Source organism: Leptodactylus fuscus, chromosome 4, assembly GCF_031893055.1.
Source record: "Leptodactylus fuscus isolate aLepFus1 chromosome 4, aLepFus1.hap2, whole genome shotgun sequence".
Classification (NCBI taxonomy): domain Eukaryota; kingdom Metazoa; phylum Chordata; class Amphibia; order Anura; family Leptodactylidae; genus Leptodactylus; species Leptodactylus fuscus.
Genome location: NC_134268.1, coordinates 207,295,579 through 207,320,124, shown reverse-complemented (window position 1 = coordinate 207,320,124; position 24,546 = coordinate 207,295,579). Strand labels below are relative to the sequence as shown.

Sequence of the window (24,546 nt, the reverse complement as noted above, 5' to 3'; positions counted from 1 at the left end):
TAAAGAGCCACAGATACAGGAGGAGCTACACCCTGTGCCCCTAAAGAGGAGCATACACTTCACCTATGGTGGACAGTCTTCACCCCTTGCAGAAAGTGGCACAGACCCTTGTTGGCAGTAGACTTAGTCACATAATGGTCCAAATGTTGCTTTATATTTTATTACTGCAAAAAACGGCACCCTAAAAAAATTGGCCCTTGTGTCTGAAATAGGGATATTAGATTGTGATTACAAAATTCTGCAGTTTGCTCTTTCCAAGAAGATTTGCAGAGAACACAATTACCCCTGTCCCACAGGCCCGATGCCTTGGGGTAACCCTGGACTCTGACCTATCCTTCAAGCCACATATTCAAGCCCTCAACACCTCCTGCCACCTCCAGCTCAAGAACATCCACCGAATTCGCCCCTTCCTCACCCAGGAAACTATGATGCTTGTCCAGGCCCTCATAATCTCCCGCCTAGACTACTGCAACACCCTTCTCCATGGACTCCCAGCTAACACCCTCACCCCCCTCCAGTCCACCCTAAACTGCGCTGCTCGCTTAATCCACCTCACCCCCGATCTTCATCAGCTGCTCCCCTCTGCCAGTCCCTCCACTGGCTACCTATAGCCCAGCGAATTGAGTTCAAGCTACTAACGCTAACATACAAAGCCATCCACAACCTGTCCCCTCCATATATCTCTGAACTAATCTCCCGCTACCTGCCCACACGTAACCTCAGATCCTCCAATGACCTCCTACTCCGCTCTGCTCTCATCCGCTCCTCACACAACCATCTCCAAGATTTCTCTCGTGCATCCCCCATACTCTGGAACTCCTTACCACGACACATAAGACTGACCCCCACAATCACAGGATTCAAGAAGGCCCTGAAGACTCATCTATTCAGGAAGGCCTACAACCTCCAATAACACTATCACCACACTGCCATCTGTACAGTCTCCCCCTCTCCTTCTGTCTCTACCCCACTTCCCTCATAGATTGTAATCCCTCGCGGGCAGGGCCCTCTACCCCATTGTGCCAGTTGGTCATTGTTAGTATTATATCTACCTGTATATTCTGTGTATTGTATGTAACCCCCAAATGTAAAGCACCATGGAATTAATGGTGCTATATAAATAATAATAATAATAATAATAACCCGATCCTACTGCAGATCTTACACTGGAAAGCCAAAGCATATAAATGCAATCTAAAACTACAAAGAGTTAGATGTGTCTAAATCAGAACTAACTTGTAGATTTGTGTGTCTGATCACAGAGATGAGAGCTATAGGTTGGTATAATAAGAATTACGGAGGACCAGTAGTCGCTGTCCTCTGCCAGACAGCGGCAACAAAGGTGGCAGTGCTGCCTAGCAATACATGGCACTAGGCTTCTGTGCTGACAACCTCCGCCTGCACAATTTGTTGCTAAGCGATGGCCCAAATGTATTTCGGTGGTTACTGTGCAAACACTCCAAATCTGCTTCATTAGGGTGAGTGGGGGACTCCCTAATGAGGGATTTTTTTGCACATTGCTTTGAAAAAAAATGAAATCTTAATAGGAAAATTATGTTTAATTCTGACAAACTCCGATCTTTGTTATTTATATTTTTAGCCAATTGCTACCTGAAGAACAATTATTTTCTCCATGGCAACCATTCGCTTCCATGTGTAAGATGTTTCTGGACTACAAAATATAAAAGTTGAATAATCGAGTTGTTACATTTTGGATATAGTGGATAGATAATGGATATAGAAGTATATCTTGAATTTTATGGGCTGTGGTGGAAAACACGTATCAGTTCCCCATTTACTTAAGGGGTCTCCAACATGGACATCATCAGCTGTTACAAAACTAAAACTCCCAAAATGCCCTGCCAAAGTCATTTCAGCCATGTACCCCCCAGTAAGGAGCCACCCACAGTACTACTTTAACAAAGCCAACTGAACTAAGTGTCCTCATAAGAAAGTCAGGCTGTAGAAAGGCAACTATTATAGAGCCAGCCTAGAAAAACAGTGCCAAGTCTGAGTTTTGCCCCCCGTCCATGACAGTGACCCTACAACAAAGCCGGTCTGCAGTACATCAGCTGTAATAAAGCCTGCCTATAACACAGTACCAAGTCCTTATCTTGCCTCAAGCCCTTGACTTAGAAGAAACATCCTACAGCAGGAGGAATAACAGATAGGGGATACGTATCACTGGAGACACTGACCCTTTAAGGTATATATGCTAAGGTAGAGAAACTAGCATAGGTATTAATATATGCAATGTTCATACATTGAAACCTTTTTTGAGAAGGCCACCCAAATCCAGACTAGATCAGGATTAATCCCCTTATATTATATCCTTTGTCTAGCCTATCTTCTTTGAAAGCCCCTCCCACCGCAAAAACACCATTATTTGCTGCTCTTATGGTTGGTCATGTAGTTATCCTATATAGGACTGGTCTAATACGGTATCAAGCAAACCCTCCAATGGGCCCAAGTTCTGATACAGTAATGGTCTAACTGAAGAAGACCCATTTGGAAGTGACTTTGGCAGTCACTTACCACTACATTGTATTTATTATTAGCAGTTCCACAAAAAATAAAAAAATTAGACATTATTAATTATATGAACAGTGTGTACAATGACAACCTCAAAGTTTATGATGTGATTAAAATTAAAAGTTAAGTGCATGTTGGGTATAGATGGATGCTAGGCCCCCCAAATCATCTTCTCTGTTGGACCAAGATACCCCAGTCTGGCACTATATCCATGTGCCATGTGTTTTATTAAAAAGTTTAAGATATGTGTGGGAAACATGTCGTAAGGAAAAATGTTTAGTTAGTCGATTAACAAAATAAAGTGAATGAAGAAAAGAGAAATGTAAATCCCATCAATATTTGGTGTGACTTTTGCCCTTTGCCTTCCATCGGTTCTTCTTGGTACTTGTAGACAGTTTTTGACAGAACTGGGCAGGGAGGTTGTTCCCACCGCCTTCTTGGAGAACTAAGCACAGATCTTCTGTGGATGTAGGCTTGCTCCAATCCTTCTGTTACTTAATGTAACCCCAGACAGACTGGATGATTATGAGATCTGTGGGGGTCATATCATCACTTCCAGGACTCCTCCTCCAAAGCACAACAGTCATACCAAATATTGATGGTATTTACATATCTCTGTTGTCCATTTAACTAATTTTGGTAATTGACAAAAATAAACTATTAACTCTTCTATTTTTGAAAGTACTCTTACTTTGCAGCATTTTTGCTACACCTGCTTAAAAATTTTGTACAGTGCTGTACATAGAATACATTTTTGACTATTTTACAGAAAAAGTAACTTCAATTTAATAACTCAATTACATTTTTAATCATTTTAATTGAGTTTGTTTTTATTTGGTTTAGAGTTCTCCGATTGGTTTGTTTCCAATTTTCATTTGACAAAAAGCTGCAGCATTTCATATGCCCTGATGGTTGTGAATTTGGCTGTTTCATGCAGTAAACTCTGCACAGACCCCCCGTTGTCTAGAAGCAGCTTGTCACTGCAAATCAGCTTAGTGAACCAATTAATAAATTCCTTCAAAACACATTGCAGTCATTCTACTTAGCAGGCTTGTTTGTATTAACCTTTAAAGTCTTCGTACTGCAGTGGTCGCACTTGGATTCTATATGTTGTGGATGTTTAGTTCCCAGCATAGCAGTCACCATGTGGAAGAAGCATCCTTCATGGATAATAGCATTTTTCTTCTCATTTTATATACTCTACATGGAAGCACATGCTGAATCCCGCCATGAGGAAACCAACCAGACCTACAGCTATAGAGGACTTCTGCAAACTCTTCATACTTTCTTGCCTGGAAATGAAACAGATCTTCGCAGGAACAGCTCAAAAGAGATTTTAACACTCTTGCTGGAAAAGGTTGAATGTCCTGGCAATTTAAACAGCAGACAACAAAGTTGTAATCGGGTCAGTAACTGTGTTGTGAAAGCTTGAGCGCCAAATGCTTTTTTATAATCTGTTCTATTCTACAATCTATAGTGTCCATCTTTACAATTTTAAATTGAAAATTGAAATTGTTAAATTTTTTATTATGTTTGTGTTTTAGTTAAAACATTTATTAATTAAATTCATTATTTTATTCTTATTATTTTCATAAATAATTAATACATTTAAATTATTTTTTTAATTATTTTACTGACAAATGTGAAATCAGAAAAAAATGTGGAATTTGTAATTGTGTAATGTATTAAAAAAAAAAAGGGAAAACATTTATTGGATCGATAGAAAATGAAGGGGGAGACATAATCAACTTAGATTAAAGCATAATATAATTGTGGCATGAAAACAACTTACATATAGGTATATAGTCTACTATATACTTAGTGAGTTTAGTTCAGAATAAGTATGTTGGCACACACAATTAGTATTCCAGTTGCATTCTTTATGCCACACCACAGTTATTGTGTCAGTGTACGTGCTCAGAATATTTTATCCTCAGTTCAGCAATGCTGAACATCTAAAGAACGCGAGTTAAACCTAGTTTACAAAGAAAAGTTAAGCCTTTCAATTACAAAGGAGATCATTTTTGGGAGAAATCTTTTCATGAGCACTGAATTTGGGAAGTTGGATATAAAACAATAAAATCCTGAGTTGCAATTATGAATTTTCTAGATTTTTCAGAATTCCATTATAAATTTTATTTTAAAAATTGACAATTTTTTAATAATGGTAGATTAAAATAATTTAATAAAGTTTAATGATTCTTGTCTGAAATATTATAATATGATTTTCAGATTTAGTCACACAATTCCTTCACCAGTTGCTCCATATACTTGATTTTTACCTTCAGTTGTATGCATTACTAAGCATATCTCTACTTTCTCAACCTTCCAATAATTTTTTTTTATTTTACTACACACAGCCATGAATGGTATATAAATAAGATTAAATCATAATTTCAATTAATTTGAAGTATTTGAAGTTATATTTGGAACTTCTATAGTCCAAATGCTCATGTCATGAATATAGTAAAGGGGCAGACCTCGGACGATGATAATGATTGCTACTTTCCAAGCACAGAGCTGTACATTGTATAGTGGCTGTACTTGGTATTACAGTAAATGAACTGCAGCATGGAAATGCGACTATTGGAAGTGAAGTCACAGCCTGCAAATAGAAAGTGAGGCTGAATATCTTAGTCCCAGCCAACCCCTTTAATGCTAAATATTCTCGATGAGATTGTTGAAATCAAAGAAATAGGACTGGCCAACAAAAAAAGAAACTGTATTGGAGACAATAATCTGCAGAATAGTTTATGCATTCTTACTTTTCCTACTATGTGAGGTCATGAAATTAAGGAACATTTTAGGAAAAATTAAATCGTGTGTGTAATTCATGTCCTCAAAAAAGGCTTCCATTGACTTCAAAGAGAGCCACTTGCTTTTTTTTCCCGCTAGCTAGTAGCGGAAAAAAGAAGCAGCATGCTCCTTCTTCCCACGGATTCTGCAGCTGACTCAGCCTCGGCGTCCACGGTGCAAGGCTCTTTCCCAATTAGGCCCATTCGGGCCTAATCTGTAGTGGAATGCCACAATGGGATGTTGGTGCACTGTATTGGCATCCTGTCACAGAAGTTTGCATGATGGAAACCATTTGCCGCCTTCTGAACATACCCTAAGAGGGGTTTGTTCCGTTAGAGACACTTATCCCCTCTCCATAAAATAGAGAATAAGTGTCAAATCTCTGGAGGTCAGACCACGGGGTCCACCAGCAATCAGGAGAATGGGGAATGAAAGTCTCCTATGCCTCCTCCATGTGAATGAAGTGCCAGTGGACTTGTACAACTGGTACTCCATTCACTGCTATGGGGCTTCTGGAACTGCAATCTGTGGAGGCCCCGAATGGCGCACCAGTTATGCAAGAGCAATGGAGCTTTATTCACATGGAGGAGGCATTGGGGACTTTCACTCCATTGTTCTTCTGATTGCTCGTGACCCCCGACAAAATAACACTTATCTTCAATTATGTGGTTAGGGGATAAATTACTTTAATAGGACAACATTTTTAAGGTCTAAAACATTTCAGACAACTTCATAGAGTATGTGATTTGGGGCCAAAACGTAATGTACTTTTATTTCACTGGGGAATTCAAATATTTACTGAAACAGAGATGTCAAGAGGTGATATGATGATAGAAATGATATGATGATAGAGGTGATATGATCATTGGGGTTATATGATGATAGGGGTGATATGATGATAGAGGTGATATGATGATTGGGGTTATATGATGATAGAGGTGATATGATTATGGGGTGATATGATGATAGAGGTGATATAATGATAGAGGTGATATGATGATGGAGGTGATATAATTATAGAGATGATATAATGATAGAGATGATATGATGATAGAGGTGATATGATGATGGAGGTGATATGGTATAGATGATATGATGATTGAGGTGATATGATGATAGGGGTGATATGATGATACAGGTGATATGATTATGGGGTGATATGATGATAGGAGTGATATAATGATAGAGGTGCTATGATGATGGAGGTGATTTAATGATTATGGGGTGATATTATGATAGGGGTGATATGATGATAGAGGTGATATGATGATAGAGGTGATATAATGATAGAGTTGATATGATGATATAGATGATATGATGATATAGGTGATATGATGATACAGGTGATATGATGATTGAGGTGATATGATTATGGGGTGATATGATTATGGGGTGATAGGTTCTCTTTAATATTTATTGTTAGTACTTTGGTATAACTTATTCACCTGCTCTCAGACAGCTGACTGGCTTCTGTCATGAGGTCACATATTTACTTCTGACAAGAGCAACTCTGATCGGTCCAGGTTCTTTTAGAAAAAAAAAAGCCAATGTTTTATGCTACACATGAATTACAATGTCTTACAATGAGTAAGTGAAATATATTTGATTGCTGTAATTGAATTCGACATGACATTTTTATTCTGAAACAATATTTCATATGCCAGATAATGATTATAATGTCATATTTCTGTGCTCACATTTTCAAGGTGGCATAATGTAACATCTTTGAATTCTGTTAATCCATGCTGTAGTGGGAGGACATATCTGTGTCTGCTCTTCTCTTCCCCACTCCATAGACTTCAATTGACCTCAGCTGTAGCTGTGCTTTGACTGCTGAGCATGGATTCTTACGGTAATTTCAAACAGGGTTTTTTGGATCGGAACCTGAGGCGAAGGCCAAAATATGGGTAGACATGACTGAAAGCCAGTGCACTGCATCGGCACCCAGCTGCGCAGTCTGCTCCGGATTAGGCCCAATGAATGGTCCTAGTCCGGAGGAGGGTGTGTCTTCAGGCCTAATCGCGAGGCGAAACGGCCTGAAGAATGAGCACCTGAGCATCTCCCATTGATTTCAAGGCGAATAGGGCCTCAAAATCCTGACCAAAAATCCTGTGTGAACTCAGCCTAACAGTGATTTCTGAAACTGTGATCAATGCAGGGGAAGGAGGTTGGGATATAACGGGAGAAAGAAGCATTTTTCTTTAGTAAAATATATTACAATTTGACTTATTGAAACTATTGACACTGTTGACTTCTGAAATCTATCATAAATGTGTAGGTACGCTTTAGCTAAAATTAACCACTTCAGTACCGGGCCAGGACCAGACAAATTTTAGGTGTATTTTGTATTTGCAGTTTAGAGGGCTGTAACACTTTTTCTCATATGTCCCATTCAAATAATTTTTGTGTCTTTTTTCAGGGACACATAGGACTTTATTGTTATGTTGTTTTTATTTTTGAATGTGTTTTAATTTTATTTATTTTTTTTTTTTTAAATCCAGGAAAATATAAACAAAATAGCAGGGAAATTGTGTCTGGATTTCACTTTTCTTTTTTTTAATTTAATAACACAAAGTGTCAGTGAAAAACTTTCTAAAATAGATTTTCCTATCCGTTATGGTCATTTTCATTTTGTATGGTGTCATCAGGGGTGGGGCTATAACCTGTAATAACAGCATTTTTTGGCGTATTATTTTACTTATTTTTTAATTTATTTTATTTACTTTTTTTTTTTTTTTACTTTTCTATTATTTTTTTTTTTTTTTTTTTTCAGATGGTGTCTCCATAAGATCATAAGAAACCTTTGGGGGCATCTGATCACTTTTTTGCATTAGAAATATAGATGAGCGAACAGTAAAGTATTTGATATTCGTTTCGAATAGCCGCTCAATATTCGACTATTCGAACGAATATCGAACCCTATTATAGTTTGCAAGCTGGTTTGCATGTATATAGCCGGTTCTAACCGCTCTGTATTCCTGCTATTTTTTTGGGGGGACCCCTAATAAAGCTGGTTTTCACGTATATAGCAAGAAGTAACTGCTGTGGATTCCTGCTATTTTTTTGACAGTGTCCCCTCATATAGGACTATTTTGTGTGGGGACACCCCTAACAAAAGCTGGTTTGCTCGTATATAGCAACAAGTAACTGTTCTGTATGCATGAGAAAAAAGATATATCCAGCACAATGATAGATCCAGATAAAACTTAGCTTTTAATGAATAGGAACATTTAGTCCCATAAAAAACCCAACACAGACATCGAACAGAAAAATAAATTCAGCGTTATTCAAAAAAATTCATGTAGACATACCGGACTAACAATGACGATGTGACATACTGAACCGCTTACGCGTTTCAGAGCCTGAGCTCCTTACTCATAGCGATGAGTAGCGATTGAGAGGGCAGGGAAGGTCATAAACCTCTCTGAGAGCTCTAGCTGAAGAAACAGCTGACTCCCAGTATTAGCAGCTGCACAATGTCGTGCAGCTGCTGTCTTCTGCTTGGACATACCCGTACATCCTGTCAGAACAAGGTAACCACCTTCCGGACGTATATAGTCTATGGGCGGTCCGGAAGTGGTTAATAATAAGCATACTCTAAACTGAACCTGAAGGTCTTTTTTTACATTGGGAGGATAAATTGCTAAAATTAGTGCTGATTGACAATATAATGCAATCTCATTCTAATTTACGGGATCTCTAGAGAGGTAAAAGCTACAGAGGAAGGTGGTTGTGGTCTAAAGGACCTGATAGATGAGATTCTACCATCTAAGTATGGTAAATAAGTTCAGGTTATTGATGACTGGTTCTGCAAAAGCATATTGCTTAACAGTAACCCCTGGTTCACATCTGCATTTGGTAATCCAATTGGTAAGCCCGAACGGACTACCGAACGCATTTGCAAGCGCTATGTAGGGAAAGTACATGCACCCCATAGACTATAATGGGGTACGTGTGCTTGCCGTGAAATCTCCGCATTGAACATGCGGACAGCAAAGTAGATTATGAAGTACTTTCCTGTCCGCATGTTCCCTGCGGAGATTTCACGGCAAGCACACGGACTCCATTATAGTCTCTGGGGATCCGTGTGCTTTCACTGCACTGCAAGTGCATTTGTTATTCCGTTCAGCGGACTCCCCCGGGCGGACTACCAAACGCAGATGTGAACAAGGGGTAAGACTCCTAAAATTACCAATACTTGTCCATTGAAAAGTCTTTGTGGGATTGTAAATTTCATAAGAAAATGTCTGCATTAAGGGTGGCATCCATTGGCAATGGATCAAGGGTATATGATAGAATTGAACTTTCATAGTTACATCATCCTCTCCACAAATATCATTCAGTAAGTTCATCTCATTCTCTACATGACTTATACTTATTTTAGATTTCTTGTATGTCACCCCGGTTTTAGTGTCTTCAAGCTGACTCTCTTCTATCAATGGCTGGTAAAGGACTCGGAAGTAAACTCGATGACGACACAATGCAGAAGATATCAGTAATTCTTCTCTTCTACATACTAAATAAAAGAGATTTTTGCTCCTCGCCTTCCGATGTGTTGAATATGGACTACTTATTCTATCGTAATAGTATACTTAATCTAAGAAAAGATGAAGACTGCCATTATTTGTCAACCAACGAATTAGAGGATATTCTACAAGAAACAAAGCGCTATTTCCAAATATCCCATGGACGAGGGGTAAGGTTTCTGCCTGGTTTTCAAATAATATAAAGAGTGCTACATAAGATATATATGATGGATACTCATAAAGACGAGCGGTTATCACTGGCACCACCCAGTATCTGGAGCATTATTATTACTATTTCATTTAAGAGCACCATTAATTCCAGGGCGCTTTGCATTTGAGCAGGGGTTTGCTACACTGCTGGCAAAGAGGACCAACTTTAACATATGATACTGGGTTCATTTTCTAAGGATCCATCTAAGACAATGTTTCTCAGCCTTCTCAAGCAAAGTACGCCCCGGTGAAGAAAGTTCCACCCAAGAACACAAAACTAGCAATTAGTTATAAAGGCCCCTCATCCCCACCCCCCACAAATAGAATATTGGCCTCCTCAGTACACCCAAACAACATATAATGGCTTCTCATTCCCCCACACATGGTATAATGTCCCCCACACACATAGATCAAATCAAATCAAATCAAACAAGCTTTATTGGCATGTCTGAATAGATATTTGGCATTGACAAAGCTAGTAAAGTGGGGGGGGAGTTGGATTCAGGTGGGAGAGAGGTGGGTATGGGGGGGGTGGTTTGGGGTATAACAGTCCGTGGAGTCTCATCTTCCTCTTGTTTGAGACAGCTGGACACGTATTGGGCAGTGATCTCCACAGTATAATGTCTCCCTAAGTGCCCACACACAGTATAATGGCCCCTCAGTGCCCCCACACACCATATAATGAACCCCTCAGTGTCCCCTGTTCTCAGCAGTGACCTGAATTAATTACTGCTCCATGCTCCATGCTTCTTCTCTGCTCCAAGGTCGGCTATGAAGTCAGCTCGTGAAGTGGGAAGCAGATTGGTTAATAACCAGTCGCTTTTGAGGATGCATGTAATGCCAAGAAGTGCTTTGAATTGTAATGATGGAAGCGCTCTTTGTACTTCTAAACTGCTACAACATCCACGGCTGTGCATAGGCGTTCATCCTTACTTACCCCTTTGGGTACTTGTTATGCAGATTGGGAACCATTGGTCTAAAAGGCACCTATAGAGATGTCAAGACCCCAGAGTACAATAGGTGGAGGCCCAGAGGAGGTTTAAAAAATAACAAGTTGCACTCACCTTCCCTGGTCTCTTCTGGGCGGTCTCTCTTGCTCCTCTTTCGGCATCTTGGGTGATGTCATGTGTCCGGGATCACCACTGAGGCCTGTGATTAGGCATCAACAGTGATGCTGGGTGCATGACAGCATCCAGGAGGCCAGAAGAGAACCTAAAGAGCGCCAGATGCTGCGTGGAAGTCTAGAAGAGGTGAGAGAGCCCGAGTTTTTTTTTTACACCTCCTCCACCTATTATTAGAATAATAACTTACATTTTCATGTACAGTTCTATCCAAACAAGTCTAGTCAGAAACAAATCTGGACCAAACTGTCCAAATCTGAGATGAAACAAATCTTTTTTTAGTTTTCTCATCTCTAACTGCCAAATGGCCCCAGTTTGCTGGGAATTTTAAGACACAACCCCAAAAATTTTTAATTACCTTGGTATGAAAAGGAGTAGTGCGTAGGGAAATCCTCCTTGACAGTAGGTGGCCCTGTCCAGTGTGGGGCATCCCAGGGGCCAGGTCTATACATAACACTTGTAAGCCGATGGCTGGTCAGGTAATGGAGGGGGTGTACATCTTACCCAGACTACTCAGGTAGGTGAGATGAGAAAACTCCAGAAGGAATGTTTGTTCTCAGCAGACAACTTTCGTCTGCTAAGCATTTTGGTAAATGCTCAGTATTGGGCTGGGTTTTTAGGAATGGCAGGTAGGTTGGTAGCGGGACCTGACATTCCACCCCCCTCCAGTCCACACTTTGGGGATGTTCTGGCAGTGACTCAGCTGCAGAGAGTCTGCTCATCAATGAGGCTTAAGAAGCCAGCTCCAGCAGCAGACTCGGGGCAGAGCTTGGCTGGAGAGCTGACAGAGAGGTCATATTTTTGGAGCTGTGTCCTGAATGATTCTACTGGCTTTTGATTTCTGTTATTCTAGGTGAGGTAACCTATTCTATGTTTAGTTAGTGCCTAGCCGGGCAGGGATTTATTTTTGTATTGTTTCCTTTTGTTGCTGCACTACCTTTTTGAGTGAAAATAAACTCTACCTTTGTTTTGGACTAAAATAAACTTGACTTGTGCGTCTATGCCACCCCACCTAGCAACCCCAGACCCTGATAACTTTATAACAATTTAGTTCAGATTCACCTTTGAGACATAGATAGATAGATAGATAGATAGATAGATAGATAGATAGAGATGTATCAATGCAGATATCGCCATGTCCTATGTAATATTCACATACTTACAGTCTATCATTTGGCTTCTTAGTGCTCAGACGTAAACTCCTTGGAGAAGGACTTCGGGGTGCTGCACAGTATTGATGAAATGAGTCTCCCCAGACTTGCTGAGGTGATACTCACGGCCTCCATACAGCACATCTGTGTCAGAAGAGACTCATTACCCAGCGTAGAATTCTTCACAGATTCCATCTTCAAATCCTTAAATAGAAGTAATGAACTGCACGCTGCAGGTAGGTTCTCCAAAAACCGCCTAAATATGCATGAAATACTTCATGGTATACAGTATATATTATGTGAGAGTGCTTTGTTCTGTAATACCAGTTGTGGGTTTCATCTCTATGGGATATACCTCTTATGGTTTGTCAGTTTTAGGTTACCGATACGCAACAATTTTTGCAGTGCATTATTTTTGTAACCTGGCATAAGCCTGACCTAGTAAGGACCGAGTGACTTGCATATCCTTATAGATGTCTGATCTCTAAATGTGTCACCCCACTTATTTTTCTCTATACATAGTGATATATTGTTCAGTGACAGATGTATGAATATTTAATGTCCATGTCACTGGCGGCATCACTTCTGATCACAAAGTAATCCTATCAAGCTGCCTCTGGAAAAAAGTTGCAAGCTGCACCCAGGCTGTAATATTATGGCTGGGAATATATTATATTAATGGGCGCAACATCACCAGCACCATCAGGTCTTTATGGACCAGGGGTTTCTTGTCCTAAATATCCCTAAACTTGAGTCATATTTAAGTCTATACTTGCCTCACAGCCATTGCTCCTGGCGCATGCGCAGTTCTTCACTGGAGCCAGAGTAGAACTTCTCCAGCTTTTGTGAGTGGCACCTGCATCAGTAGTCTGAAAGCGTCGGATACCCATTTTCATACCGTGGGTGACCGCTGTTTTAGCGGTCTGGTTCTCTTTCATCCGGGTTATCCCGTAGATCAGAACGACAGAGCCAGGTGAAGATGTGAATCTAGTATAATAAAGAAAAGTAGTCAAAAACGGGAACAAATACTAACTAAAAGTTATTTTCTAAGACACTGTAGTAAGTTCAGCCTATAATATATAGCCCCAAAAATGAATCCTCCAATACTCTTGCCCTAGTTTTGTTAATATGGGTATATTGTCTAATGTATTACATAGTGAGAACTATGCCCCCACTAACTAGAGATTGTACAGACATGAATAATAATAATAATAATAATAATATAATAATACATATTATTTATATAGCGCCAACATATTCCGCAGCGCTGTACAATTTGTAGGGTTCAACTACAGACAGATACATAACAAAGAACTTCATTTCACACAATGGGACTGAGGGCCCTGCTCGCAATCTACAATCTATGAGGTAGAGGGGGTGACACAAGAGGTAGCAGGGGCGGCATTGCTTATACAGGGGGTCAGACACTTCTGTAATAGAGGTGACTGTCATTACACAAACAAAACTGTATGAGCCGTCACTAGTTGTGTCCTGTAACATGTGGATGGAGCTTGGACATATAAAGTTAGCCTGAAATGGCATCATATCATGTGGGGTAATGTGGGAGCGGGGACAGAGGAGGGTTAAATTTTGGGGATTCTAATTATAGTACGGAAGGGTTTACGTTAGAAATTGTGATAGGCCTGTCTGATAAGATGTGTCTTTAGTTTGTGTTTTAAACTGTAGAAATTGAGAGTTAATCTGATTGTCCGGGGTAGAGCATTCCAGAGAAGTGGTGCAGCTCGGGAGAAGTCTTGTATACGAGCGTGGGAGGTTCTGATAATAGAGGATGTAAGTGTTAGGTCATTGAGTGAGCGGAGAACACGGGTTGGGCGGTAGACAGAGATGAGGGAGGAAATGTATGGAGGTGCGGCATTATGGAGAGCCTTGTGGAGGAGGGGGATAACTTTATATTTTATTCTATAATGAATAGGCAGCCAATGTAGTGACTGGCACAGACCAGAGGCATCGCTGTAGCGTCTAGCCTGATAGATGAGCCTGGCCGCTGCATTCAGAATAGATTGTAGAGGGGAGAGTTTAGTGAGGGGAAGACCGATTAGTAAGGAGTAAGTAGTCAAGGCGAGAATGAATCAGAGAGACAATAAGTGTCTTTAGTGTATCTCTGGTGAGGAAAGGACGTATTCTGGAGATGTTTTGAGGTGGAGGTGACATGAACGTGCGAGTAATTCAATATGAGGGGTGAAGGAAAGGTCTGTGTCAAACATGACCCTGAGTAGACTATAATTCAGTTCACTGTGATGGTACAAGCTTGGTCTGTCGATGGACCAGTTGATGGCGCTATGTACAGAAGCAACCAAAATAGTGAGGACTGCACCATAAACCCATTCATTTATATAAGGCAAACAGGAGGGGTTAATAAAGAATGTATACAGTATAAGATCTCTCCAGTATTCACTGTGACAATTGATGGGAGGAAATTTTTGCTACAATAAGATTTTTACAAGACATACCCAGATTGGTTGTCATAATTATCACCTGATTGAGACCTTATCCAATGACCCAACAATTGGGATTTGGGGGTTGGTTGCTGCTGTTTGAGACTTAGCAGCAGAATAATGGATGCAAATATACATCACTTCTTTTAGAGAGTCGAGCAAGTGTGGATGAATATTTACGGTGGGTGGTCATGAAATGGTTAATAATATTAGTAAGGATGTATGTTTAATCATCCATTAGAAATAGAAGAACTTATAGGAAGACTGAGAGCAGCAACGACCTGCATCAAGACCGACCATAACCACAGGAGGAAGTTGCGAAGCCTTGTCATCCCAGGAACGAGCCATGAACCTTTACCTGTTCCAGCTATGGAAACCAATGAAGAGCCTAATGGAAGACATAATGACGTTCCGGAGAGTCGGGGTCATTCTGCAGGATGGAGTCTGGTAATATGTGAAAAGGGTTATGGGGTACTGGATATTGATAAAGGAGAGTTTGGACCAAAGTCACTACTGGAAGGTCATAATCTTACTAAGGATCATGGGACTATTTAGGGTCCTCTTCAGAGCTTTGCTATGGGGCCCCATGCTTTATCTGCATACATCTATATACATACAGTCCTATGAAAAAGTTTGGGCACCCCTATTAATCTTAATTAGAGATGAGCGAACAGTGTTCTATCGAACACATGTTCGATCGGATATCAGGGTGTTCGCCATGTTCGAATCGAATCGAACACCGCGTGGTAAAGTGCGCCAAAATTCGATTCCCCTCCCACCTTCCCTGGCGCCTTTTTTGCACCAATAACAGCGCAGGGGAGGTGGGACAGGAACTACGACACCGGGGGCATTGAAAAAAATTGGAAAAAGTCATTGGCTGCCGAAATCAGGTGACCTCCATTTTAGACGAATAGTGGATTTCAAATCTGGGTCATATGAGAATGTGAACTTTGTGACTATGAGACAGGGATAGCTGTACAGGCAGGGATAGCTAGGGATAACCTTTATTTAGGGGGGGAATGTTATTAAAAATAACTTTTTGGGGCTCTATCGGGTGTGTAATTGTGATTTTTGTGAGATAAACTTTTTCCCATAGGGATGCATTGGCCAGCGCTGATTGGCCAGAGTACGGAACTCGACCAATCAGCGCTGGCTCTGCTGGAGGAGGCGGAGTCTAAGATCGCTCCACACCAGTCTCCATTCAGGTCCGACCTTAGACTCCGCCTCCTCCAGCAGAGCCAGTGCTGATTGGCCGAATTCCGTACTCTGGCCAATCAGCACTGGTTAATGCATTGTATTGGCGTGATGAAGCAGTGCTGAATGTGTGTGCTTAGCACACACATTCAGCTCTACTTCATCGGGCTAATAGAATGCATTGGCCAATCAGCGCTGGCCAATGCATTCTATTAGCGTGAACTGAGTTTGCACAGGGGTTCTAGTGCACCCTCGGCTCTGCTACATCAGATTGCTACATCTGATGTAGCAGTGCCGAGTGTGCATCAGATGTGTAGTTGAGCAAAACTGACTCAGCACTGCTAAGTCTCTGCATTCGCATAGGAATGCATTGGCCAGCCTTCGGCCAATCAGCGCTGGCTCTGCCGGAGGAGGCGGAGTCTAAGGTCAGACCTGAATGGAGACTGGTGTGGAGCGATCTTAGACTCCGCCTCCTCCAGCAGAGCCAGCGCTGATTGGTCGAGTTCCGTACTCTGGCCAATCAGCACTGGCCAATGCATTTCTATGGGGAAAAGTTAGCTTGCGAAAATCGCAAACTGACAGGGATTTCCATGAAATAAAGTGACTTTTATGCCCCCAGACATGCTTCCCCTGCTGTCCCAGTGTCATTCCAGGGTGTTGGTATCATTTCCTGGGGTGTCATAGTGGACTTGGTGACCCTCCAGACACGAATTTGGGTTTCCCCCTTAACGAGTTTATGTTCCCCATAGACTATAATGGGGTTCGAAACCCATTCGAACACTCGAACAGTGAGCGGCTGTTCGAATCGAATTTCGAACCTCGAACATTTTAGTGTTCGCTCATCTCTAATCTTAATCATTTTTAGTTCTAAATATTTTGGTGTTTATAACAGCCATTTCAGTTTGATATATCTAATAACTGATGGACACAGTAATATTTCAGGATTGAAATGAGGTTTATTTTACTAACAGAAAATGTGCAATATGCATTAAACCAAAATTTGACCGGTGCAAAAGTATGGGCACCTCAACAGAAAAGTGACATTAATATTTAGTAGATCCTCCTTTTGCAAAGATAACAGCCTCTAGTCGCTTCCTGTAGCTTTTAATCAGTTCCTGGATCCTGGATAAAGGTATTTTGGACAAACAATTCAAGTTCAGTTAAGTTAGATGGTCGCCGAGCATGGACAGCCCGCTTCAAATCATCCCACAGATGTTCAATGATATTCAGGTCTGGGGACTGGGATGGCCATTCCAGAACATTGTAATTGTTCCTCTGCATGAATGCCTGAGGATTTGGAGCGGTGTTTTGGATCATTGTCTTGCTGAAATATCCATCCCCGGCGTAACTTCAACTTCGTCACTGATTCTTGAACATTATTCTCAAGAATCTGCTGATACTGAGTGGAATCCATGCGACTCTCAACTTTAACAAGATTCCCGATGCCGGCATTGGCCACACAGCCCCAAAGCATGATGGAACCTCCACCATATTTTACAGTGGGTAGCATGTGTTTTTCTTGGAATGCTGTTTCTTTTTGGACGCCATGCATAACGCCTTTTTTTATAACCAAACAACTCAATTTTTGTTTCCAAAATGAAGCTGCCTTGTCCAAATGTGCTTTTTCATACCTCAGGCAACTCTATTTGTGGCGTACGTGCAGAAACGGCTTCTTTCTCATCACTCTCTAATACAGCTTCTATTTGTGCAAAGTGCGCTGTATAGTTGACCGATGCACAGTGACACCATCTGCAGCAAGATGATGCTGCAGCTCTTTGGAGGTGGTCTGTGGTTTGTCCTTGACTGTTCTCACCATTCTTCTTCTCTGCCTTTCTGATATTTTTCTTGGCCTGCCACTTCTGGGCTTAACAAGAACTGTCCCTGTGGTCTTCCATTTCCTTACTATGTTCCTCACAGTGGAAACTGACAGGTTAAATCTCTGAGACAACTTTTTGTATCCTTCCCCTGAACAACTATGTTGAACAATCTTTGTTTTCAGATCATTTGAGAGTTGTTTTGAGTAGCCCATGATGCCACTCTTCAGAGGAGATTCAAATAGGAGATCAACTTGCAATTGGCCACCTTAAATACCTTTTCTTATGATTGGATACATCTGGCTATGAAGTTCAAAGCTCACTGAGGTTACAAAACCAATTTTGTGCTTCAGTAAGTCAGTAAAAAGTAGTTAGGGGAATTCAAATCAATAAAATGATAAGGGTGCCCATACTTTTGCACCGGTCAAATTTTGGTTTAATGCATATTGCACATTTTCTGTTAGTACAATAAACCTCATTTCAATCCTGAAATATTACTGTGTCCATCAGTTATTAGATATATCAAACTGAAATGGCTGTTGCAAACACCAAAATATTTAGAACAAAAAATGATTAAGATTAATAGGGGTGCCCAAACTTTTTCATAGGACTGTATATGTTAAAGGGTACCTCCAATTATAAAACAACATTTCATAAATGAATAGTAGAATTGAATCTAAGATACTTTGTATTATGTTTTTTTAAAGAAAAGTGCTTCTTCCAATTACCAGGCTGCTTTCCTCTCTTCTTGCTTTCGTTCCCTCCAGCAGCCCCCTCCTCCCCCTCCCCTCTCCTCTCTCCAGATTTTAGTTGTACTAGTGATACCGACTAAGTAAAGGCAGGGGGAGGAGAGCAATCTGATAAGTGGAGAAAGAGGCATTTTTCTCTGATAAAGTTTGTTATAATCACTAATGGCTGATTTATAATTGGAGGTATGCTTCAAAGTTCCTAGAATTTGGCACAATTTTTTTCCCTGACACCTGCCTAAAACATTTGCACAATACTGTAGGTTCAGCATTGTTTACACAGTTAAATTGTTGTTTTTAGATTTTTGTTCTTTTCTTTTAGAGCCATCATTGCTTTTCTGCCTACGAACTTGTGAAAATTGTTCTACAAAACAGTCGATCTGCAATTTCTCAGGAACAATTTAAACAGATCAGCCCGACGATAATCCATCAGCTTCTCTCCTGCACATGCCCAGTAGAGGACTTCACGAGTACGCAGCTTCCCCCTCCCACCACTCTGGAACGTGAGTCTTCTACCCATTATATTATTTTGCTGTTTTGGTTCTTAGTATCCCATGTGTTGTGGTTAATGCTGTAATGTTCCACAGGGTATGGATACAGCACAATTGCGGTTTTACTTCTGACAATCGGATCCATGTTTGGCGCAACTCTCATCATCTTCAGTTCTTGCGAAGAGAGCTATAAACTCATTTTACAGCTTTTTGTGGGACTGGCGGTGGGGACTCTCTCAGGGGATGCCTTGCTGCATCTGATCCCTCAGGTAAGGCTTGTTTCCAGCTAATGATTTATTTTGGAAAATTACATATTTTTTTACTCTAGTGGATGAACAGTTCCAGCAGGGGTTCAATGGATCCCTTAAAAAGATATAGCAACAATGAATCTGTTAATGTCCATTATTATAAAGTCTGTTTAATATTTTTATTTTTTATTTTTTGGGGGAGGGAATGCTCTTCATTCTGAGCATGTGCATAAAAAACAAACTGAAATAACAGGCAGCATAACAGATGACTGTCCGTTACCATCCATTATTAAAGATGGGCGAACCTTTCAAGATTAGTTCGGGTCCCTAGTTCATTTATGGACAAACAAGATCGGTATGAAACACACTTTAAATTGGCTAAACTCTAAGGTCTCCTGGGAACCTATCTATAAAACATAGTGTATAACACTGTCAGGGCTCCTAGGAACCTATCTATAAAACATAGTATATAACACTGTCAGGGCTCCTAGGAACCTATCTATAAACATAGTGTATAACACTGTCAGGGCTCCTAGGAACCTATCTATAAAACATAGTGTATAACACTGTCAGGGCTCCTAGGAACCTCTCTATAAAACATAGTGTATAACACTGTCAGGGCTCCTAGTAACCTATCTATATAACATAGTGTATAACACTGTCAGGGCTCCTAGGAACCTATCTATAAAACATAGTGTATAACACTGTCAGGGCTCCTAGAAACCTATCTATAAAACATAGTGTATGACACTGTCAGGGCTCCTAGGAACCTATCTATAAAACATAGTGTATAACACTGTCAGGGCTCCTAGAAACTTATCTATAAAACATAGTGTATAACACTGTCAGGGCTCCTAAGAACCTCTCTATAAAACATAGTGTATAACACTGTCAGGGCTCCTAGTAACCTATCTATAAAACATAGTGTATAACACTGTCAGGGCTCCTAGGAACCTATCTATAAAAGATAGGGTATAACACTGTCAGGGCTCCTAGGAACCTATGTATAAAACAGGGGTAGGTAACGTACGGCTCTCCAGCTGTTGCAAAACTACAACTCCCAGCATGCATACTTGCTCTGCTTTGCTTGGAACTCCCATGGAAGTGAATAGAGCATGATGGGAATTGTAATTTCACAGCAGCTGGAGAGCCAAAGGTTCCCTATCCCTGCTATAAAACATAGTGTAGAACACTGTCAGGGCTCCTAGGAACCTATCTATAAAACATAGTGTAGAACACTGTCAGGACTCCTGGGAACCTATCTATAAAACATAGTGTAGAACACTGTCAGGGCTCCTAGGAACCTATCTATAAAACATAGTGTATAACACTGTCAGGGCTCCTAGGAACCTATCTATAAAACATAGTGTAGAACACTGTCAGGGCTCCCACGAACCTATCTATAAAACATAGTGTATAACACTGTCAGGGCTCCTAGGAACCTATCTATAAAACATAGTGTATAACACTGTCAGGGCTCCTAGGAACCTATCTATAAAACATAGTGTAGAACACTGTCAGGGCTCCCACGAACCTATCTATAAAACATAGTGTAGAACACTGTCAGGGCTCCCACGAACCTATCTATAAAACATAGTGTAGAACACTGTCAGGGCTCCTAGGAACCTATCTATAAAACATAGTGTATAACACTGTCAGGACTCCTGGGAACCTATCTATAAAACATAGTGCATAACACTGTCAGGGCTCCTAGGAACCTATCTATAAAACATAGTGTAGAACACTGTCAGGGCTCCCACGAACCTATCTATAAAACATAGTGTATAACACTGTCAGGGCTCCTAGGAACCTATCTATAAAACATAGTGTATAACACTGTCAGGACTCCTAGGAACCTATCTATAAAACATAGTGTATAACACTGTCAGGGCTCCTAGGAACTTATCTATAAAACATAGTGTATAACACTGTCAGGGCTCCTAGGAACCTATCTATAAAACATAGTGTATAACACTGTCAGGACTCCCGGGAACCTATCTATAAAACATAGTGTATAACACTGTCAGGGCTCCTAGGAACCTATCTATAAAACATAGTGTATAACACTGTCAGGACTCCTGGGAACCTATCTATAAAACATAGTGCATAACACTGTCAGGGCTCCTAGGAACCTATCTATAAAACATAGTGTATAACACTGTCAGGGCTCCTAGGAACCTATCTATAAAACATAGTGTATAACACTGTCAGGGCTCCTAGGAACTTATCTATAAAACATAGTGTATAACACTGTCAGGGCTCCTAGGAACCTATCTATAAAACATAGTGTATAACACTGTCAGGACTCCCGGGAACCTATCTATAAAACATAGTGTATAACACTGTCAGGGCTCCTAGGAACCTATCTATAAAACATAGTGTATAACACTGTCAGGACTCCTGGGAACCTATCTATAAAACATAGTGCATAACACTGTCAGGGCTCCTAGGAACCTATCTATAAAACATAGTGTATAACACTGTCAGGGCTCCTAGGAACCTATCTATAAAACATAGTGCATAACACTGTCAGGACTCCTAGGAACCTATCTATAAAACAAAGTGTATAACACTGTCAGGGTTCCTAAGAACCTACTGTATATATACAATAATACATAGTGACTCCTCACTGGTCAGATACTTATGGTCAATTCTAAAGATAAAAGGCAGGAAGATACAAACCTTCTCCAAGCAAACCTCATGGACAGGATAAGGACAATAGCATTGTGATTCCATATGTGGGGATTGCCATGATGGGTTTTTTTTTCAGTTAAGAGTCCTGACTATCATTCCTCCATGCTTAAATGTGATACTTATACTCTGAAGAGCTTGTTTGCACCTGAGCTGATTATTTCTATGTGGATATTTGCTACTATCCTAAGGATAAGCCATAAATACCAAATTCCTGGAGAGCCCCTTTAACTATGCTAATTATAGAAGTAATATTTTCTTATCTTTATGTTTTCTACAGGTTTTGGGTATTCATGAAAATATTTCCCATGATCATCATGGACAAGATGGAGAACTTTACTTAGAGGAGAAACAATATCTGTGGAAAATTATGGGGATGATTGGAGGCATTCACGGGTTCTTCCTCATTAACAAAATTTCCTTTCTGATTATTTCCTCTACGAGACAGGTGAGGTATAATCTGCATTTACTATTACCTGTTATCTAATTCATGTATTTGTAACAGGATCAGACCCGTATGATTCTAAATTTGGTACCCCACTCGATGATCGTGCAGTAACCCATCCACAGTTGACAAGTTTAATTTGGACAAAAATTTACTTAGGAATAGTTATGTTTGTTGCCTCATCCTATCTCCCCATAGAGGGCACAATTTTGGTGGTTATACTTTACAATCGAGCTTGATGGTTGTTAATCGCAACAGGAACTGTGTCTATATACAGTTCGCAATACAACTAACCACAGCGCTGGATCACAGTCTTAAGTCACTCAGTTATTATAAAGAGACTTCATTTATAGAGATGAGCGAGTAGTATTCGAAACGTCAGTTTTGAATAGCACGCACCCATAGCAATGAATGGAGCCGGCCGGCACGTAGACGGGGCTGGCGTCCTGCCGCTTAACCCCCTGCGTGCCGGCTGCGTCCATTCATTCCTATGGGTGCGTGCTATTCGAACCTGCCGTTTTGAATACTACTCGCTCATCTCTATTGATTTATACTCAACCAAGTCTATTGCCAGAAGAAGTTCCCAAGCTTTTTTAATATTCATGGCCTCCTCTATCCACAGCCTCCTCCAACCACGGCCTCCTCCATCCACGGCCTCCTCCATCCACGGCCTCCTCTATCCACGGCCTCCTCCATCCACGGCCTCCTCTATCCACGGCCTCCTCCATCCACGGCCTCCTCTATCCACGGCCTCCTCTATCCACGGCCTCCTCCATCCACGGCCTCCTCTAGCCACAGCCCCTCCATCCACGGCCTCCTCTATCCACGGCCTCCTCTATCCACGGCCTTCTCTATCCACGGCCTCCTCCATCCACGGCCTCCTCCATCCACGGCCTCCTCCATCCATGGCCTCCTCTATCCACGGCCTCCTCCGTTATGTAGTAGATTTTCTCTTTACTTTTCAAATGGAGTAAAAATAAAAAGCCCTTGTTCAATCACCTGATAATATCCAGTAGAGATGGGCGAACCTTTCAGGATTCATCTTGGGTTTGGGTGGCTCAGGTCCAAGAGTCATATCAAGTCGAACTTCGGTACAAACCTAACTTTAGACATTATGTCAGGGCAGAGATGAATTTCCTATATTGTTCGATTTAGTAAAAAATCAGACAATTTGGAATGTTCGGGTCAAATCCGTCTCGCTACGCGTCGCTTCGCCTATCTCTAATATCCAGCGTAAGTTGAAGAATGTGACAGGGTTGTTTCCAGTACCTGCACCAGTAATGTACTGGGTTTAATGTATTTTCAATTACATAACTTCGAATAATACACTTGAGCTCATTTACGGATTACAGCGGAATAATTTTTGCTGTTCCTTTCGTTACATTTCCAGAGCTGTTCCATGTCGCAATCACTTAACAGTCCAACAATGGAGCGTACTTAGCTCTATGTTATATTAACTAACCCGGCATGAGGTCTTTCAGCGCTTCTAAACAAGACGTGATGGATGACATTATTCTAAAATGCTTTGTTCTGAGCTTCCTGTAACCTAGAATGCAGTAAACAAAGATGAATTATCATAATGTAGAGACGACTTCTGCATAAATATTCTCCAGCGCAAGAATTAAATGACATAAATTTAAAAAAATTCCAACAATTCCTCTATTAAAGGGGTGGCCTCATGCCTTTAAATGGGCTTAATATATTGGCAAAATACAGAATTGTTTTTATTTATTTTTCAATTATACAAATTTTTGAAGAATTTTAGGTGAAGTTTTTAAAAATTTTTCCATGCGATATTAAAAAGATAAAGTCCTGCAGTTCTGTCACTGACCACTAGGCCGTTTAATAGACTTCCTGTTTCCTGTAGATTTCTTTGCAGCAGTGATCTCACTTACAGCACAGTGACGATCATAGCGATCATGTATATGTAGATAAGACACAGAATCCACTAGTCACAATAGGTGATGTCAAAGCTTATCTCCTGCCCCTCTAGGCAATGACCTCTGCCCAAGTCAAAGAGCATGCCTAGAAAACTCTCCCATACATATGCATAGGGTCTGCCCAGGAGCATTGTATTTATGGCCCATGGTCATTCTATAAGAAACAGGAAGTCTGAGTGTTTTAG

The 24,546-nt window shown here is 40.7% G+C and overlaps 1 protein-coding gene across 1 annotated transcript in view; it reads left to right on the top strand.

The window, feature by feature from the left end:
• The first annotated feature begins 3,572 nt into the window (after positions 1-3,572).
• The window catches only part of SLC39A12 (solute carrier family 39 member 12), a 32,845-nt gene continuing 11,871 nt past the window's right edge, over positions 3,573-24,546 (top strand). Inside the window, exons 1-7 of the mRNA XM_075271714.1 lie at positions 3,573-3,937; positions 9,740-10,024; positions 12,371-12,572; positions 15,034-15,239; positions 18,869-19,049; positions 19,134-19,306; positions 22,257-22,424. Coding sequence (XP_075127815.1) covers positions 3,677-3,937; positions 9,740-10,024; positions 12,371-12,572; positions 15,034-15,239; positions 18,869-19,049; positions 19,134-19,306; positions 22,257-22,424 — 1,476 coding nt within the window. The 5' untranslated portion in view covers positions 3,573-3,676. The remainder of the gene's footprint in view (positions 3,938-9,739; positions 10,025-12,370; positions 12,573-15,033; positions 15,240-18,868; positions 19,050-19,133; positions 19,307-22,256; positions 22,425-24,546) is intronic.